We start from the raw sequence: 19,711 nt of genomic DNA on the forward strand, positions 1-19,711 counted from the left end.
TACTTTCCAGCAGAGCGTGGATTCACAAAGTCTACATTATATCGTTTAGGTTGCAATTGTAGTTCTTTAAGAAGCCAGAGCCAGTGACACAGAGAGGGGCTTCCTGCCCAGGTCTCCCAAACTCCAAGGGGCAAATGGACATTTTCTCTAAAACAAACACACAAAACACTGGGAGAAATTATTTAGGAACTGTAAAGCGGATTACCCAATGATGTTTTTAGAATGTTGAAGTATGAAAGAGGATAACCATATCTTCTGATAGTGTTTTTAGTGCTACCTGGCAGAAATATAGTGTGAGCCACAGCATTTAAAATGTCCTAGTAGTCACATTAAAAATAAAAAAGAAATAGGTGAAAGTAATACTAATAATATATTTTATTTACCTCAATAGATCTAAAATTATTTCTGTATGTAATCAATATAAAATTATTAATGTGATATATATTCAGTGTAAATTTTACATTTAGAATTCATTTGGATCAGACACATCTGAAGTACTCAAGAGTTATTTGTGGCTAGTGGCTCCTGTATTGGACAGTGAAGTTTTAGAACATAAAATTCTATAAACTTTAAAAAGTGCTCGTATTGGGCAGTGCCTTCACAACATAAACTGTATAACAGATGGATAAAACATTTAAATTCTTTACTAGAAACTCTTGGGTTTTATTTCATTTTTGAAAGTTATACTGGCTACCAACTTTTTTGACCATTTATAATGTGCCAGGGAAATGTTTTAAAGCTATTGTTACATTTAATTCTCATTAGTCCTAGGTAGGTAGTGGGGTACCCAGTTTCCAGGTGGCCTCAGTGACTGCTGTCTCTGGGTAACCACACCCTCCTCCTCCATGGCACCGGTGCTGGTCTGTGTGACCAAGACTCAGGAGAAACGGTAATTTATCATTTCTGAGAGTGGGTTATAAAAGACACTGTTGTTTTTGTCTTGGTTGTGCTCTCCCTTTCTCTCTCTCCAATCATGTGCCCTGGGGAAAGCCAGCTGCCATGTCAGGCAGCAGTTCTACAGAGAGGCCCATGCAGAAAGGAACACTAGTCTCCTGTCAGCAGTGCTCTGAGCAAGCTTGGAAGTGTGTCCTCCAGATCAGTCAGGCCTCAGGAAGATGGGAGCGGTTATGCTGCAGGAAGTTAGGGGCAGGAGCCCAGACTGTGGGTGTGTGCACATGCACGCTCATGTGTTGAGCGGGCTGTCAAAGGTATCTTTTAACTTTGTCTATAAAGTTGTAGTTTTTGACCAGGAGAATGCATTGTGTGTCCTGTGTATATTTAGAAATCAAAAACAAAAGAATGAAAAGACAATTTGCAACTCTTTAAGAGCAGGTAACTGTAACTCAGGATGTGGCCACTTGACATCTACATAATTATTTGGAAACATAAAAAAAGATCAGTTCACTTAATATTTACTAAAATCATTGCCTTCAAAATAAAATATAGTCATACCCTTAAGTAGGAGTAGCCTTGGGATTCATTCAATTATTAAACACATTTATTGAGCATCTACTGTTTGCTAGGGATATTGTGATAAACGAGACAGATAAGTTCCGCTTATGTGGAGTTTACATTCTAATGCAGGGAAGACAGAAAATAAGCAAATAAAAATATTCAGAAAAATATCATATAGTGATAAATGCTATTAGGAAAATTAAAATAAAATGATATAATTAAATTAAACTGAAATAAAGTGACTTTAGCCTTTGGACTTGGTGGCCAGAGAAAGTCTCTCATGAAGCTGAAATATTAAGAAGGAGTTGACCATGTGACGGTCAAGATTTAAAGCCTTTCAAATATAGGAAATAGCACATCTGAAGGCCCTCTGGGTAAGAAGTGTGGCACATTGAAGGGGCTGCATGGAGGCTGGCGGAGCTGGTATATCATGGGTGAGGGGTGAGCAGCAGGACATGAGTTTCCAGGAACAGGTTTTCAAGCCTGGGCGAGGATTTGTCCCCCTGTTTTAATGAAGCAGGTCAAAAATATCTGGAAGCTCATTCTACAAACCTGTCCAAGGCTTGTTCTTTACATATTCTTAATGGTTGCAAATCTTTGTCCTTTGAGGGTGGATTTGATTTCAGGAACCCTCTCTAAATCACGTCTGGTGAACGTGGAGGGTGATGACGCTGGGCAGTGCTGTTTTGGAACAAAAATCAGGTGTGACTCTAAGCAGCGAGTCAGATTTTCTCATAAACTGGCTCCGAGGACAAATCCAAAAGTGTTTAGAGCAATGGCAGCACTGTTGGAGCAAGTGTGGGGTCTCCCCTGAGGACCATGTTAAAGGAGAGCATTCGTGCGGACTGTAGACTTGCTGGTGTGTTTGTTTACATAAAGCCGGCCTCATTAGTTTATAGTCACACCTCTTAGACGTGCCCTGAACCAGTCCCAGCACCAGCAGCAGCCCTGGACTACCGCAGAAACGAGGGGTGCATCCTGACAAGTCTGCCAAAGCTGTAACACTGGTGTCTGTGCCGTGCTCAGGTGACACTCACTTGCAGTTGCATTTTATGAAGTAACTGAACATAACTCATTCTGGGCAACATTTCCTACTTCCACAGGCAGTGTCCAAGAGAGTGAGAGAGAGGGGTGCACCCAGAAATGCAGAGAGACAGGAGAGGCTCTGAGGAGAAGGGACAACGCTGCCCCAGGAAAGGGCCGAAAGACGAAGAGTGAGAAGCGTTCCACCATCCTTACCTCCACGTTACTAATCAGTGTAAAGATGAAGCCCATCAGGCTACACCTACAACCAAATTCTACAACAGAACCTGGAAAACAACAACAACAACAACAACAACAACAACAACAACAACAAAAGGTCCCCCAAAGTACAAATAAATTGCTGGAAGACTTAGAGGTTTTTCCCCATACATTGTACGAGACCTGCACACAAAATTTGTTTGTGTGTATGAGCTAAAATTGGATATCTGCAATTCCCAGCATCACAAGACAGGGCTTAAAGTTACAATAGAAAATTTCTGAGTCCCTACTATGTGCCAGGTACTGGGATCAAAAGGTGAGGCAAAATCCGTGTGAGTTACAGGATTTGCACACAGTAGGTGTCCAAAAAGAATGGGCTTCTTTATGATTCCTATTTACAGAGCCTAAATGGTGCCAAATAAGAGCAGCCTCAGAAAGGCAAAGACCTCACTGATGATTCAGCAAATTCCTCTGGAGACTGTGGAAGTGTGATTTGAGGGTGGGAGCAGGGTAGGAGTTAGTCAGGATAAGGGAGGGGTTTATGACTGGGGACTTTCCCACATGCAGACAAGTCTTTCTCAGATAGCAGCTGTTCAATGGAGCGTGAGTCGTGGCGACTGGACACTGAATGGATGGAGCAAGCAAAGGCACAGCCCCAGGGGTCCCGAGGTGCCTCTGTACTTTAGCTCTCCTACTCCAGGCCTTCAGAGTCGGTGCCTGTTTCCTGAACGCAGGGCTCCCATCAGAGAGGAAGTACTTGGGATTCTATTTTAATAGTGACTGATGTTTTCTTCTAGAATGAATGAGTATTACTTTGTGCTGCTTGCCTAAAGGTGGGAGGAACAGAAAAAGTCACTGAATAAAGAGAGCAGATTCATCTAATGGGCAAGTGGGGGTTCTGAATATATTTAACCTCGGGGCAATGCACAAGTTTGGGCGTCCACTTGTGGGACTTCCCTATAGTAAGGAAGTCCCACAAGTCGACGCCCTTCCCTGTGCATGCTTGAAGCTCAAGCATGCACAGAAATGCACATGCTTGAGCTTCAAGCCCTCTTTATAAAGAACACCTATGTATAGTTCTGTGCTTGAGGAGCTAAAGACTGAAGACAGGCCAGACCAATGGCTTGGGAGTTAAGTCCCTAAACTCATCTGTGTCTTTGTGATTCCTGTTATGAAATGGGGAGAATTACAGAGCACTTTCTTCTGAGTTGTGCTGGATTCTTGGCTGACATAGTGGAAAGCGTATTGGGCTAGTTTTCAGAAGGGAACACCCAGGGGAGGGGAAGACAGAAAATTAAGCCTATTGGAAACCCTGCACTGTGCTTTGAGTTACTTGACAGTCATTAGAAGAGGGGCAAGTAGAGAAACAGGGAAGGAAGAAATTGAGCCTCTATGGTGTGATAGTAAATGTGTTAGTGCTTTTCCACAAACACCGAAGATCTGGGTTCAAACCATGCATGCCTCCACTACTTACTTGCTTTGTAGAATTATTTAACTAACTCCCAACTCTCAAGCCAGAAAAGGCTTTTTTGAAATGTGTAAAACACTCTAGGAACTTAAGACCTCATTGTTATTTTTCTTCTCTTATACCCTCTCTCAGCAGCTTCGGGGAAACAATTTGTAGCAGGTATTTAATTATCTGGTTCTGACTGGCAACTGGTTTTTCTCATGAGCTAGCTCATACTCATGCAGAGGAGCAATTCTCTTTCTTTTGTACTTGATGTGTAAAGTGACTTAAAACTCCTTGAAGACAGATTGTGTTCTGTTGTCCTGCCCATCTCCAACAGGGGTGGCACCTTAGTGCACAGAACAGAATAAAGAAATACACCATAGGATGTTAGCAAACAGCACACAGGGAAAGATGCAGGGCCCATCTCTCCCTGCATCTGGCCACAGCCCTCCTTATTGGTTGTTTGGGAAGGCAGTAAATTTGCATAGAAGGATCTCAGGCATGGGTGTCCCACAGACTTGGGCTTGTGTTTTTGACATCCCTATTTATTTTTGATAGATATGTGACCTTTGGTTAGCCATTTAGCCTCTCAGGATAAAAAATTCCCCTTTAAGTGGAGTTAATAATATTCCCCTCTACCTCCCCCAAAGGGCCAGTGTGAAAACTGGAGATATGTGTGTGGAGACTTCATAGATACTCAGTGAAGGTCCCTTTGCCATTTTTGCATGTGTGGGGGTCTGTACATCACACTGTGTCTTTGAGTTGTGGGGTGGCCAAGGTGACTTAGGAGTCCTCCTTCCCAGAGGCTAAACCCGGGTTTATCTCTCATTGTCGTTTACAACTTGGTGATGATGATTATGGTTATCATTCTTGAGGGAATGAGAAAAACCAGGGATCTTTGAACACATTTGCTTTTGGTTTATCTAGACATTTAGTACTTGGGTTCTTTTATAGAGATTTAATTATGCACAAAGGGGCTTGGGGAGAATGGGAGTCTTACTGGTTTCACAAAAATGGGGAATTCTTTGTAGCGTCTCAGGTAAGTAGGACTAATGTTTCATCCAGCCCTGTGCATGCAACATCTGGATGAATGGTCTCCTTGTTCCCACAGAATGGGGCTCAGTCTGCATTCTCTCTGCTCAGACCTCTGCTTCTCTCCCACCGCTCTCTCACTAGGTCATCGGGACAGGCATTATTGCAGCAGAGATGGGAAGGTAGCAAATAAGCTTTTTCGATTTCTTCCAGCCTTATTTGCCCCTCCCTGCAAATCCTCCAGTCCACTAAAAGGAAGCAGCACTTTGATGATGAAGCCCTTATTGAAGAGCCCCGATCCTACTAAATGCAAACCCTCACTCTCTTTGACATGGATGTGGTAAGCTTAGCATTTTTCAAATAACGAGTTTTCTGATACAAGGATCTGCCTCTGTTCCTAGTCTTTGGGTGGCAGGGGTTGATGAAATTTAGAACCAGAGATGTGACCTCTAATTATATATGTGCTTGCTTCTCTTTCAGCCTTCTGGGTCTCACCACTTGGAAGTAAGTGAATCAGTATTAGTGAAACTAACAGTTTGGTGAGTTTACTTTTTTCTTTTAGGAAACATAAAAACTGTGGCTCAGAGCCATTGTGGTCATTGGGTCAGAGAGTTTGCACCGAGGGGAATGTGAGTGCCTACCTCAGAATGTGGCTGTGAGGATTAAAGGCGTGAATACACGTAAAGTGCTCAGAATAGTGCCTGGCACAGGCTGAGGGTTGTATGATTTTGTCCCGTCCGCTCCTGGGCAGGGTCTGCCATTGGTCCCACAGCAGCTCCCTTTGGCTAGTAATCTCAGCTCGATTTCAAAACATATCCAGAAAGAAGCCATTCACAAAGACCACATATTATATGATTCCATTTATGTAGAATGTCCAGAATAGGCAAATCTATGGGAACCGAAAGTAGATTAGTGGTTGCCCAGGGGAGGGAGCAGTGGGAGGTTAGGGGTTGGGTCTTTTGGGGAGGCAATGACAGTGGTCTAAAGTTGATTGTGATGACAGTGTCACAATTCTGTACCTATGCTAAAAACCACTGAGTTGTCCACGTTAAGTGGGTGAATTGTACGGCATGTGTGTTATAGCTCAATCATGCTGTTAAGAAATATATCCAGAATTCCACCCCCACCTGCCATCAATGTCATTAGCATTCTAGTTCAAGCCATTGCTCGTGCCTCGTGGGCCACTAAAACAGACTCCTCACTCTGCCCCCTGCCCCAGTCTCACCTCGGCCCCACCACTGTCTGCTCTCTGGAGCGCTGTTGTGACCTTCGAAAATGTGAAGCAGAGCATGCCATTCACCTGCTCCAGCAGCCGCCCTGCATCCCCGTCACACTAAGGTCCAAGGTGAATGTCTGCCCCTGGCTTGAATGATCTGCCTCCTCAGCAGTCAGTCTCTCCTTTGTTCCTTTTGCTTTAGCCACACCAGCCTTCTCGTTCTTCAGATATGGCGGTCTCATTCCCACCTGCCTCAGCACACCTTCCACTTGATGTCCCCTCTGCCTAGGATTTGACCCCACACCTCATGGCTCATTCTTTGATGCTGTACAGAGCTAGGCTCAAATATCACCCCATCAGAGAGGCACTCCACTCCATCTACAGAGTTCCCACTCCATCAACCTCTAGCCACTCATTCATTTTATTTTCTTCATAGTATTTATCACTATTTCAGTTTATATTTTGATTTATCTACTTACTTGCTTATTGGAAGTCTCCTCCACTATTCTATGAGAATAGGGATTTTCTTTTGCTCACTACTGCATTCTTAGTACCTAGAACAGTGCCCTGTCCTAGTGTTTGTTGAATGAATGAATAGAGCCACCGTATTGATTATGGACAGGAAGACAATATCACACACGTAGTTAATTTTTTCTATGTATACTTCCTGTTCCATAGCCTCACTTAGAGTGTTTCACAGTTAGTTGTATTCTTAGGGGTATATTCCTTCAAGGTTTCTTTTCAATACCATTCAGTGTAGTCTATTTAGAATGTAACTCATTGCTTAGACAGATAAACACTATCACTGGTTGCATGGAAGTCCATTAAAACATGTAAAAGATTTCAGAATCTATGCTTAATTGTCAGTCATGCTCCTAAGGTCAGCACGGCTGTTTCAGTGACAGAAAGCTGAGGTCTGACCCTACTCTGCTGTGCTCAGGTTTACTCACAGTGTGGACTCTCTCTGGCCCCTGTCCTCAGGAGGGTCTTAGCAATGGGCACGTTGTTGGTCATGATGGCGATGTCCAGAGGCGTCAAGCCCTCGCTGTTGGGCGTGTTGAGATCCAGCTCCTCTGCTGTGTACTGGTACAGAAGGATCTGCACAGCGTCCATGTCCTGCTGTTCGACTGCTTCAAACATGGCTTCGTTGCCCTGGAAGTTCTGGAGAACAACAGCAGGTCAGCACAGTGTCATAGACTAGCGTGTCTTTGCGGCCTAGCTGTCTTGAACTTTACAGACTGCTTCCGTGACTGCATTCCCACTTACAAGTGATACAACTTTAATTTTATCCCAAGGTCTCCAAAGTAAACACTGTGTTGGACCCTCCCTGCATCGTTTCTAGTGGACACTGAACAGATGTGTACATTTAGACGCACTGAGACAATACAGCAGGGCATGCTTAGTCTATAGATGAGAGCAAACATCAGCTTTCTCAAGCCAGTGTCCGGTGCAATACTGTGCGACAGGTCTTTGAAAGGTGTTCCCCGAAGAAAGTAGCATGTGGTCAAATAAATCTGGTAAACAGTGGATTAAGGCAAATTACTGCATTATTTTACTCTAAGACCTCTCAGGGCCTTTCATAATTTTTAACACACAATTGTGACTCTCTAGTAGGTGGAAAATAGGACCTGCTTCAAGCATTTGGTCATAGAATGAATTTTTAATTGTGTTTGTTTGAACTGCTGCTGGAATCACATTCTACAGAATACCACTGGGGAAATGCTAGCAGAGAGACTGTAGCACAGGTAGTTTAAATTCTGGCTAGATTGGAACTCAGAGTACTCTTTCTCTGTCTCACACTCATCCCCTCTCTCCCCACCCCTGTGTCTCCACTGTTGCTGAGACCATTATCATCCCATTGCCTTGCCTGAGCCATGGCAATGACCTGTCTGTTGCTAGTCTTAGTCTCCTGCAGTCCATGCTGCACACTGAATCAAATTTCTTTCTAAAATTTATATTACATGCCCCTTCCTTATTTATAAATCTCTAAGAGCTCCACACTGCCTGCAGGCTGACTCCCTAACTCATGCACTCCATTGCGCTAACCTCTACCCTCTCTCAACCCAAAGCCCCAACCACAAAACACCTGGCATTTCTGAGCCCTTAGGGAGGGTTTCCATGACTGGGTGGCAGATTGTTTGGGGCCATAGAGGACCAAAAGTTTAATCATAGTGACAATGCCTATAAAGACAATATGATTCCTTTGAAAAGTTCTTTCAGAGGGTTAATAGCAAACTAAGGAGAAAAGCTGTGGAATTCTCTCAAACACATTTCTGTAGCTTATGGGGAAAAAAATAACACATATAGTTTTACACATCTATCTGGTATCTTCTCCTCGAGTTGCTTGGCCTTTAAAATATTGAAATACCATCGGTCCTGACCTAGCACAGGAGTCACCTAATTAAAATATGTAAGGTCTTCAGTGACCAAATATTGAGATTGGCAGGTTTTATTTTTAGTCACATCAAAAATCCATTCTCCCTATCAAAGCCTGCATGCAAGTCGGCTTAGCTGAGCACATAACACATGATTGAAATTAGAAGAAAATACAAAGCTATTATGCAAATGCTTGTTTTGACAATCACCCAGGGAATAGAATTATTTTGGTATGCCGTTCGCTCTCAGGATGATCTGCTGAATGGAAAAGTGTTTTGTCGACCGACTGCCAAACTGGGGAGCCTCTGATGCTTTGGCCACAACTCAGCTGTAGCCAAGGCCTTCCAGATGAGTTTGAAATGAGAAAACGAATGAGTGCAAAGTCAAAATGCTGCCCTGTCCACAGTTGTGTATTTGTGATTCTTAGTATGTCTGATTTCTCGTGTGTCGTATTTGTTCTCACTCTTAAGTCATTTCCTCCTCTATGTTTTTGTTGGCAAAGTCCAGTGTGCTTTCTATCTGGAAAGGCAAGGGCTTGTGTCTGTTTTTTAGGCTCAAAAATATGGTGCCATTACCCCCTGCAGAAATACCCTTGCTGAGCATGTTGGTATTGTGCCCCCAGCTTTTACCCAGGGCCAGTATAAGAAACTGCTACTGAGAATGTTTATAACATCACCAATATTAATTTTTATTCTCCATTACATAGTTCATTATGATAGCTTATAAAGACTAGAGGACTTAGCAACAGAAAAATATTAGTATCTCCTTATAGACTGACATACTTCCAACTACCAGCTAATGGGATTCTATAACCAGTTGTTTTCCTTTTTGTTTTGACTGTAGAGGAACTCAGAGATAAATGTAATGATAAATTTTAGTTATTATATTTGCTTAGGTTTTTGGTATATTCATTTCTGTTTCCATCTCCACTATTTTCTTTTCTTAGTTTTTTTCTTTTTTCTTCCTTCCTTCCTTCCTTTTAACCCTCTCTCCCTCCCTCTCTTCCTTCTTTTCCCACTCCTCCATCTTTCCCCTCTTCCTCTCTTTTCCTTTCTTTTTATTTCTTTCTTTTCTTCACACTCACTGTCTCCCTCTATGTCTGTCTCTTTATCTCCCATTATATAATACATACATATTTTTTTTTAACTTGGATTCTGTCTTGAATGCCTTTGGAATGCATATGGAGTATACATTATAAATAAAAAGTATTGTTTATTGATCAGTATTTGAATGAACAGTGAACCTCTGAGAGGCCTATTTAATCTCATACTTCATATTTGCTATTTTTGTTTCTTTGGTCTATTAAAGAATGAAAAACTAAGGGAAAAGAAAGGGAAAGAAATTAAGAAAGGGAATGGGGAACTCTCTCAATCACTCAGACTTCAGCTAACCACAGAGGTATGCACAGTTCCTGTCTTCTCTGACTTCCAGCATTTATAAAATTGCAAACGTCAGGTTCTGAAGTAAACATGGATCATCTTAGAATCTTCTTAATTCCAAACACAACTGCACAAATCAAACCAAGATAAGAATGAAGAGTTGTTTTTTTTTTTACCACCGAGGTCTTTCTGAGACTCATCCGGTCAGTTCTTGTTCTGAAATAGGCCTCATCAAATGAAGAGTGGCTCCCCTTCAGTTTCTCAGAGAGGTTCCGGTACAGGCGTTTGGCAGCATTGGGAGAAGAGGGGGCGCTGTGTTTTTTTGACTGAGAAAGATGTAAATTCTGCATTTGTTGGGTCATTTTCACACGACAATTCCTAAGAGGAGGAAAATAGGATATTGTATCATTTACACAGCATAATTATAAATTGACACAGAATTTGATCATCTCCAGTAACCATCTGGAATCCTAATAAAATATTATAGCTGGAAGGGACCTTAGAAGTCATCAGATCTAGCCTTTTCATGTTCTAGATGAGAAAGCTGAAACTCAGGGAGAGGAAGCAGCTTGTTTACGGCCACATAGCTAATTAGTGGCAGAAATGGAATGACAACCTCCATTTACTATATAAACATCTACATCCAAACATATGTATGACATGGGCCTCTGAGGACTGAGAGTCTTTTTGTCTCTGTCTCACTTGGAGGAAGCATTTCAATTCTATAACCAAGGGAGTCTGTCCAGTTTCTTTTGGATATTTGTAATTGCTGTCTTTCTACTTACCTCCTTCTAGGTGCTGCTCTCTCTTGGGTGCATAAGAGAATGTGGTCATTCCCTGCAGATCCCCCTTCTACCTAGGTGTTAAATTGTGCCTCACAATTTTTTGAGATTTGGCAAACCACCTCAGTTTCCAGAGGTTTCAGGGTTTAGACCCACAGGCCCATCTCTGCTGACCCCAGATGCTCCAGATAGTGTCCTCCGGGGCACTCACTACTGGCGTTCTCTCGGCAGGACTTGACTGCTGTTCCATACCTCTCTAAACAGGTCCCAAAGTCATACCTGATGTCAGTGTCCAGATGAGCCATGCCATCTCAAAAGCCATTTACCATTCTGTTGGATATGACTATTGAAATGCCAATGCTACCGAGGCTATAGCTTCTGGCATGCATATGCGTATTGGATGAACAAATGCATGAATGGAGTAACTGGCCAACACAGTTATCTATAAGGTGTCTCCACCCCTGGTGCAGCCTCTGGGCACTGGGCCTAGGTCTCTCTAGCATGCTGCCGCCATCCTACCACCTCCCGTCAAATCTCCAGTGGAGTCTTCCATTTGTAATGCTGCCATTACTACTTAGCTGTGACCCTGAGATCATCTCCAGCCCTTGAATTTTTATAGCCTTATGGACCTCATGATATAATAGCATGGAGAACCTCTTTTATTGACCAAACTCTTCACAGGACTGACTTGAATGATTCCCCAATTCCTATGGCATAAGATCTGAATTCTTTAGTCTCACATACAGTGCTTACCTCCCCAGCATCATCTCCTGCTGTATGTCTGTACTTTTTGTTTCAGTCTTTCTGACCTCCTTAGGGTTTCCTAAATAGTTCAAACTTTTTCCTGCTTCTGGGTCTTTGTAGGCGCTGCTTTGTGTGTATTGAAATTCCGTGTGTGTCCTCATCACCTGAGAAACCATTCCTGACCCATAAAGTCTATGCTCAAGTGGTCTCTGACATCCCCAGGCAAAATTATGTGATTCTTTCCTTTTTCAGTAGTACATGCATGCTTCTCATAATACATATTTTACTGTATTGCAACCGTTTTTTGGCTTTCTGTCTCCCTGCTAGTCTATATGCATCTCAAGAACAAGGACCGTCAAATATTAATTTTTACAGCCCCGGCACCTAAAATGTGCCTTCCTTAGGGTAAAATATATGACACAGATTAGAATATGAATCGCTACTCTTGCACTTACTTTGTGATGTTGGGCAAGTTATATAACATGTTTGAGTCTCATTTTTCTCATTATAAAGTAGGAATAATAATAACATCTATATATTACAGTTGTGAGGATTTGATGAGATAATGTAAAGAGCTTAAACTATAGGATAGCTCATGGCAGCTGCCATTTTTCTTATGGAAGATACTCATACCTTAGAATAAATTCATGCACATATGAGACTCTGTTACATATAGTATATGAAGGGGCTACCCAGAAAGCTAATTTGCTACTCATGTCTCTGAATTGGGCTCTGTGTCTACTAACACCAACTAACCTTGGTTAACTTATACTTTCACAAATGGAGATCTATCTTCATTACATTGTTGAATGTCTTTAGGCACTTTTTAAGCCTTGCTTGCAATTTCCTCCAACATAAAAAGACTTTCTCATGCCTTCTAAGGTGGTCAGACCTATTCAGAATTAGTCATGTCCTTTAAGCCATGCACAGTCTTACCTAAATAGTCATATTTAAGTTGGGAGGATGATGTAAAGGACTGTCTGTAGTGTGCAGGAAGGTGTAGAGGTGCTTTCATGAATCCTGGATAATCTTTTACACAAGAGCAGAAATGGAAAGAGTAGGTATTTGTCATATTTTTCTTTCCTTATACAAATCCTTTACTTCTGATTTAATAGCAACTGTAGTGATTCCTCTATATCTTTTTAGTCCTACAAAAATTCCAGATTGATATGCAAATTGGCTGCCATGGGGGTTGCCTTAAACTTTTTTTTCTGCCTTCTGTCTGTAGCCTTTTCCTTCAGAAGCAATGCCCCAGTTAGTGCCATCTGTCTTGTCTGCATCATTATCATTCCCAAAATAACTCTACATTCTTTCGTATCTGCCCCAGTGCCCAGGAGTCCAGTGAATAAATTCCTGTCGATTGATCAGGGTCTAGTTACTTGCCCTACAACTGATGACACCTACCCACTGGCTCCTTTTGTCTTTGCTCCTGTCCCATCTGTTCTTTTCAGTCAAAATATATCGACTTTCTCTGTCTCTTTGACTTCCTTAGCATGCTTCCCAGCTGTCCGTTCCTTCCGGGCTATCTTTCAGCGTAGCTATTCTTCCAGGTTTCATCTGTTACTGTATTTGCTTTCCTTTCTCTGTATTTATAATTTCATCTGATTAGAAATACTAAGAAAGACTGCTTTCTGTTATCTGTTCTCATAAACATGTGTGCCTCTTCCGACTAACTGTATCCTTAAATGTTTACCCTTGTGGAAAGGGACAAGCATTTGAGAAGCAGTGTAGCTGGTATTTGGCAGACCCAATCTTGAATGATGATATTGTTGCCTATAACGTATGTTACTCTTGACAGTCACATAAAAATTTAAATTTTCTGAGTTTGTTTAATTATATATAAAAAGAGTTCTTACACAGTTGTGAAGATTAAATGAATGGACAACCAAAAGGTATGTATCCTGTTTGAGTAGCACAGTAGCCACTCAATAAATAGCAACAATTATTAAGGTTACCTCAAATCTGCCACCCAACCAGGGACACCAAAGTACACTGCAACAATTTAAATAGCTTTCTTGTTTGTTTTAAACCTTGTTTTGAAATCTGATTTTATGGATTTATTATGCTATTTAGTTTTTATTTTGATAGAAAATATGTAAGTTTAGATATTTTAATATGTATGTTTACAGGAACATAGTAAAACAGGAAGGGCAAGTAGAACTTCAGACTACTCAAGAGAAGAGAGGAATAAAGATAAAAATTGAAAAACAAGAGGAAACAAAATAAGAAAACACAGTAAGTACACATCTAAAGTAAAGTAGTAGGGCTAAGATTAAATATGTCTGTGAGTACAGTACCTTCAAATGGCTTACTTTTGCTAATAAAAGATAGAAATATCCAACTGAGATTTTTAAAAAGCCATTTACAGGTTATACACCTAAGTAAACATTTCACAGAAAGATTATAAAAAGAAAAGTAGCATGACAGTGGGAATGACAAAGTAAGCCTGTACAAATTCTCTGTAACAGTAATGAGAATACTAGAAAAAACTGTCAGAATTAACTTTTCAGAACCCTATAAATTAACCAAAGGTTTGCAGCAAACCAGGAAGTGTTTATTCAAGGAGGGCGGAGGAATTCGGTAAGAACAGTGAGCTTCACCACGTCTTTAATTTGCTTAATTCCCATCTCCCCCAGCTCTCTGTAGCCTTGAAGGCCATCAGTCTGCACTCACAGTGAGACAACGACAACCGCAGCAACCAAACCGTAGCCTGGGGGCCACTGGTGGTGCAGAATGGTGACGGCGCGCCTTCACAACCACATTTTGATAGAATCGTCATTATTCGACTTGTTTGGTGGTCCCCTGGAAGGCCCCACTCACAAGGCTTTTCTTTATTTGATCTGACTTGGAGCTGACCAAATGCAAACAACCTTTTCCTCTGGGGCATTTGTCAGAAACAAACATCAGCAACAGCACAGCTGCTGAGGTGGTTATATAAGAGCGGGGCAAACAGTAGACTAACCAAAAAGCTTAAAGGAAAAGCTAGGGAATGCAATGCACATGAAGACTTTCAAAATCTCTGACACACTCCTGGGGCTCTGTCAGACCACATGCATGCCTAAGCCTGGGAGTGTTATGGAACACCTGAAGAGTCCTAAGATCTCATCTCTGTCTGACCTTGAGGCTCTGTGCAAGCAGGAAGAGAAGGCTAAGGCAGAGCTTCAAGAGCCTGATGAGATTGAAGGTGTGCCCCCAAATGCACACAGAGCCCCTCTGCAAAGACTGGGAGACTTAGTGGTTCCAGGCATTCAAGGGTGTTTTTGTTGAATCATTAGCTGACCACTAGGCTAACCAAGAAGAGTCTTAGTTGCCACATATAACAATAAATACAGACTTTATAGATTTAATCATGAAAAATACCATTAAACAATAAACTCTGTGGAAGGGGGGTAATCTGATTTCTAGAGTTGCCACATTGTTATTTAAGATGTCTAGTTTTCAATAACAACTAGAACAACAAAATGAGATGCAAGAAGAAACACAAAATATCTCCAGTTCACAGAAAATAAAGCATAAGCATTGCCCCTGAAGAAATCCAAATATTGGATTTATTAGACAAAGACTTTAAGTTTGATATCTTAAATATTTTCAAGGAACTAAAGGTAACCATGTCTAAAGAAATAAAGGAAATAATGAGAATGATGTCTCACCAAATAGACAATATCAGTAAAAAGGTAAATTTTATAAAACAAAGCCAAAACCAAATAGAAATTTTGGAGAATAACAAGGAAAAAAATTCACTAGAAGGGCTCAACATAAGACAGAAGGAAAGATTTTCAAACTGAAAAATAGGTCCAGTTCTAGGAGCAAAAAGAAAAATGAAGTAAAATGAACAGAGCCTCAGAGATCTGTGGAACACCATCCAGTATATCAACATACACATAATAGAAGTCCAAGGAGGAGAAGGGGGAGGGGGAGAAAGAATATTTAAAGAAATAATGGCCCCAAACTTCCCAAAATTGATAAAAAACAACCTACACATCCAAGCATCTCAATAAACTCTAAGAATACCAGTAAATTCACCAAGAATGATAAATTAAGAGATTCACACTTAGATGTGTCATAATTAAACTACCAAAAGCTACATACAAAGACAAAATCTTGAAAACAAGTGAGAAATAATGCCTTGCATAAAAAGAATCCTCAAATAAGTTTACAGCATATTTTTCAGCAGAAAATCACAGAAGCCAGAGGATGTGGGATGACATTCAAAATGCTGAAAGAAATTATTGTCAAATAAGAATTTCTCTATCCAGCAAAGCTACCCTTCAGAAATGAAGGGCAAATTAAGACATTCAAAGATAAAAACTGAGAGAATTTGATAGCAGACCTTCCCCACGAGAAATATTAAAGGGAGTCCTTCAGGTGGAAGTGAAAGGATCCTAGACAGTGACTCAAATCTACACAAAAGAAAGAGCATTGGAAAGGAAATTACATCAGTTAGTAGAAAAGTAACTATGAGATAATATAAGGCTTTCTATAACTCTTCTCCTTTCTGATTTAAAACAGATTTAAAATGAAAATGAAATTAAGAAAACAATTCCACTTAAAATAGCATGGAATTAAAAAGATTATGATTACTTAGGAGTAAAGTTAACAAAAGAAATGTGAAACTTACTAACCTTTTGTCAGTTACTTTGTTTGAACGTGGCATGTGATTCTTGCTGGGAACTTTGTTGATACCTCATGTAATCCATACAGCACCCATAAGAGTGTCTTGAAAATGACAGAAATAGTATTCTCTACATCTTTGCATTGAATTGACTGGGGAAAAAAGAGACTCAAATGTGGAATGAAGTACCTGGTGGGTGAAATGTACTGGAGGACTGTCAGGGAAACTGTGTTGTGTTGAGTCTGTGATATCACTCTTCAGAGAGCATTCCTTGTTAGTCAGTGTGACTGAAAAACTCAGCAGGTTGAGCTCTGTACTAACATTTTCTTCCCTTCTTCAACCTCAAGATAATCGTGGTGGTTTTAAGGACAGTATTACAAGTAGGGACTTTGATATCAGGCTGATGTAATTTTGGGTTTTGGCTTTTACACTTATTAGCTGGATGACATTGAACAAATTATTTAGCTTCCCTCTGGTCCACTTTCTTCACCATTAACAGTGGTCCTCATCTCAATTATAGTAGTCATGTCTAAAAAGGATATTAGAATTTTAAATCAGATAATATATCAATCGTTCAGCAGAGTGCCTGAAATAAATAGAGGTTCCATAAGTATTTTTAAACATTTATTTATTTCAGGCCTACTGCTCCCAGGCAACTACTGATTCATTTTCTGAAATTATACATAGGGTTTATTTTCTAGAATTTTGTACAAATGAAATCATTACTATGTATTTTAAAAAAACTGGCTTCTTTAAGTCAGCTTCATTATTTTGACATTTTGATATCTTTATGTTTATCACTAGATATTTACTTTTTATTCCATTATGTGGGTATACCTCTATCTACTAATCAATGTGTTAGGTATTATTTAATAAAAATATTAAAACTCTTAGGATTTGGTCTAAAAAAAGATGTTTCTCTTTTCCTTTTTTCAAAGAGGGTTAGAGTACCTGGGTTCTGAAGAGAAGGGGACACAGACCTGTTGATCAATTGCAACATGACTGTAGGATCAGACTTTAGGAGACAGTTACCAGAAGGAGATATTCTAGAGGGAAGTTATTTCTAGTTTTATGTTTTCTCTTTTTGCATCCTAATAATTTTTTGTTCCAAAATCTTTAGCAAAAGTCATTAAATGTTACAGCTTGCCAAACCTTTAAGGAAGAAATAATACCAATTCTACAGAAAATTTTCCAAAAAACGTGGCTTCATTTTTTAGGCTAGCATTGCCCTGATACCAAAGCCATAAAAAAAAGGCATTGCAAGAAAAGAAAGCTATCACCCAATGCCTCTCATGAACAGAGTCAAAAAATCTCAATGAAATATTAGCAAATAAAATTCAGCAGCAGAGTTCTTACCAAGGTGGAGGCATGCATAGAAACACTTTGCTTCCTTGCACAACCCAAATAAGGATAACAACTAATTTAAAAACAAAAACCAACCAGAACTGCCAGAAAATCAAACCACATGGGAATCTGACAACCAAGGAGTTAAAGAGACATTCATCCAGACTGATAGAAGGGACAGTGAGGACTCGAGTCAAGGTGGTGCCTGGTGGTCCTGGGCAGGCAAGGAGGCAGCTGGCAGACGGGATTTCCCACATTTGCATGCAGATAAGCTGGGAGGAACAACTGCGGAGTGATACAAACTGCGTAATCTGGGGTTGCAGTGCAGGGAAATAAAGCCTCAAAAACTCTGGCTCTAAAGACCTGGAGTGGGGTGTGCTGGTGGTAGAAGCTCCTAGTCTTACAGGAGAGTCTGTTGGGGAGGCCCAATGGGATCGTAGAATGTACACAAGCCCACCCACTGGGGAATCAGTACCTGAAATGGCTCAATCCACTTTCTCAAGCGAGGGATGTGACAGAAAGTTGGGGAAGAGCCAAGCAAGCCAGTAAGTGGCATTGTTCCCTCTTTGACCCCTCCCCCACATATAGCTCCACAAGGCAGTGAAGTGAGTAACCCCCCCCCCCCCCACCAGCGAATACCTAAGGCTCCCTCCCTCCCTTACATGTAACAGGTGCATGAGACAAATATGGCCTGAATGAAAGAACAGATTAAAACTCCAGAAAAAGAACTAAGTGATGAGGAGATAGACAACCTATCAGGTGCAGAATTCAAAACATTGGTAGTTGGGATGCTCACAGAAATTATTGAGGACAGCCTCAAAACAAAGGAAGACATGAAGGCTATACAAAGTGAAATAAAGAAAAATATACAATGAACTAGAAGTCTTGTCTCACTCTCCTGTTGTTCCTCCTGGCTTATATACACACAAATGTGGGAAATCCCATCTGCCAGCCACCTCTTTGCATGCCCGTGTCTGCCAGCCACCACCTTGCCTCATGTCTTCTCTGTCCCTCCTACCAGTCTGGATGAAATGTTTCTTCTTTAACTCCTTGGTTGTCAGACTTCCATACAGTTTGCTTTTCTGGCAGTTCTGGTTGTTTTTTGTTTTTAAATTGCTTACTATCATTAAAGGTGAAGGGAAGGAAACTGGGACTTGAATCAATGATTTGGAACAGAAGGAAGAAATAAACATCCAACTGGAACAGAATGAAGAAACAAGTATTCAAAAAAAATGAGGAGAGGCTGGGGAACCTCTGGGACCTTTAAACATTCCAACATCTGAATCATAGGGGTGCCAGAAGAAGAGGAACACCAAGGAATTGAAAACTTATTTGAACAAATAATGAAGGAAAACTGTCCCAATCTGGAGAAGGAAATAGACTTCCAGGAAGTCTAGGAAACTCAGAGAGTCCCAAAGAAGTTGGACCCAAGGAAGCACACACCAAGGCATGTCATAATTACATTACCCAAGAGTAAAGACAGATTAAGGAGAGAATCTTAAAAGCAGCAAGAGAAAATAATACAGGTTACCTACAAAAGAGTTCCCATTAGACTATCAGCTGATTTCTCAAAAGAAACCTTGCAGGCAAGAAGGGACTGGAAAGAAGTATTCCAAGTCATGGAAGGCAAGGACCTACATCCAAGATTACTCTGTCCAGCAAAGCTATCATTTAGAATGGGAGGGCAGATAAAGGGCTTCCCAGATAAGGTAAAGTTAAAGGAGTTCATCATCACTAAGCCCTTATTACAAGAAATGTTAAAGGGACTTATCTAAGAAAAATAAGATAAAAAATATGAACAGTAAAATGACAACAAACTCACAACTATCAACCACTGAACCTAAAAAACAAAAAACCTAAGCAAACAACTAGAAAAGGAACAGACTCACAGAAATGGAGATCACAAATGATAAAAGGTTATCACTGGGGAGGGAGAAGGGTGAATGGAGGAAAAAAGTACGGGGAATGAGAAGCATAAATGGTAGACACAAAACAGATGATGGGGGGAGGGTTGTTAAGAATATTATAGGAAATGGAGAAGCCAAAGAACTGACAGGCACAGCCCATGGATATGAAGTA

The 19,711-nt window shown here is 40.8% G+C and overlaps 1 protein-coding gene across 1 annotated transcript in view; it reads right to left on the reverse strand.

The window, feature by feature from the left end:
- Positions 1–19,711, reverse strand: part of ANKFN1 (ankyrin repeat and fibronectin type III domain containing 1) — a 146,841-nt gene that overhangs the window by 119,801 nt on the left and 7,329 nt on the right. The window contains exons 3-4 of the mRNA XM_045837324.1: positions 10,327–10,528; positions 7,346–7,556 (exon numbers count right to left, since the gene is read on the reverse strand). Of these exons, the coding sequence (XP_045693280.1) occupies positions 7,346–7,556; positions 10,327–10,512 (397 nt within the window). The 5' untranslated portion in view covers positions 10,513–10,528. The remainder of the gene's footprint in view (positions 1–7,345; positions 7,557–10,326; positions 10,529–19,711) is intronic.

The sequence above is a fragment of the Phyllostomus hastatus genome, unplaced genomic scaffold (assembly GCF_019186645.2).
Source record: "Phyllostomus hastatus isolate PE091 unplaced genomic scaffold, TTU_PhHast_1.1 phas_contig_210, whole genome shotgun sequence".
Taxonomy (NCBI): Eukaryota; Metazoa; Chordata; class Mammalia; order Chiroptera; family Phyllostomidae; genus Phyllostomus; species Phyllostomus hastatus.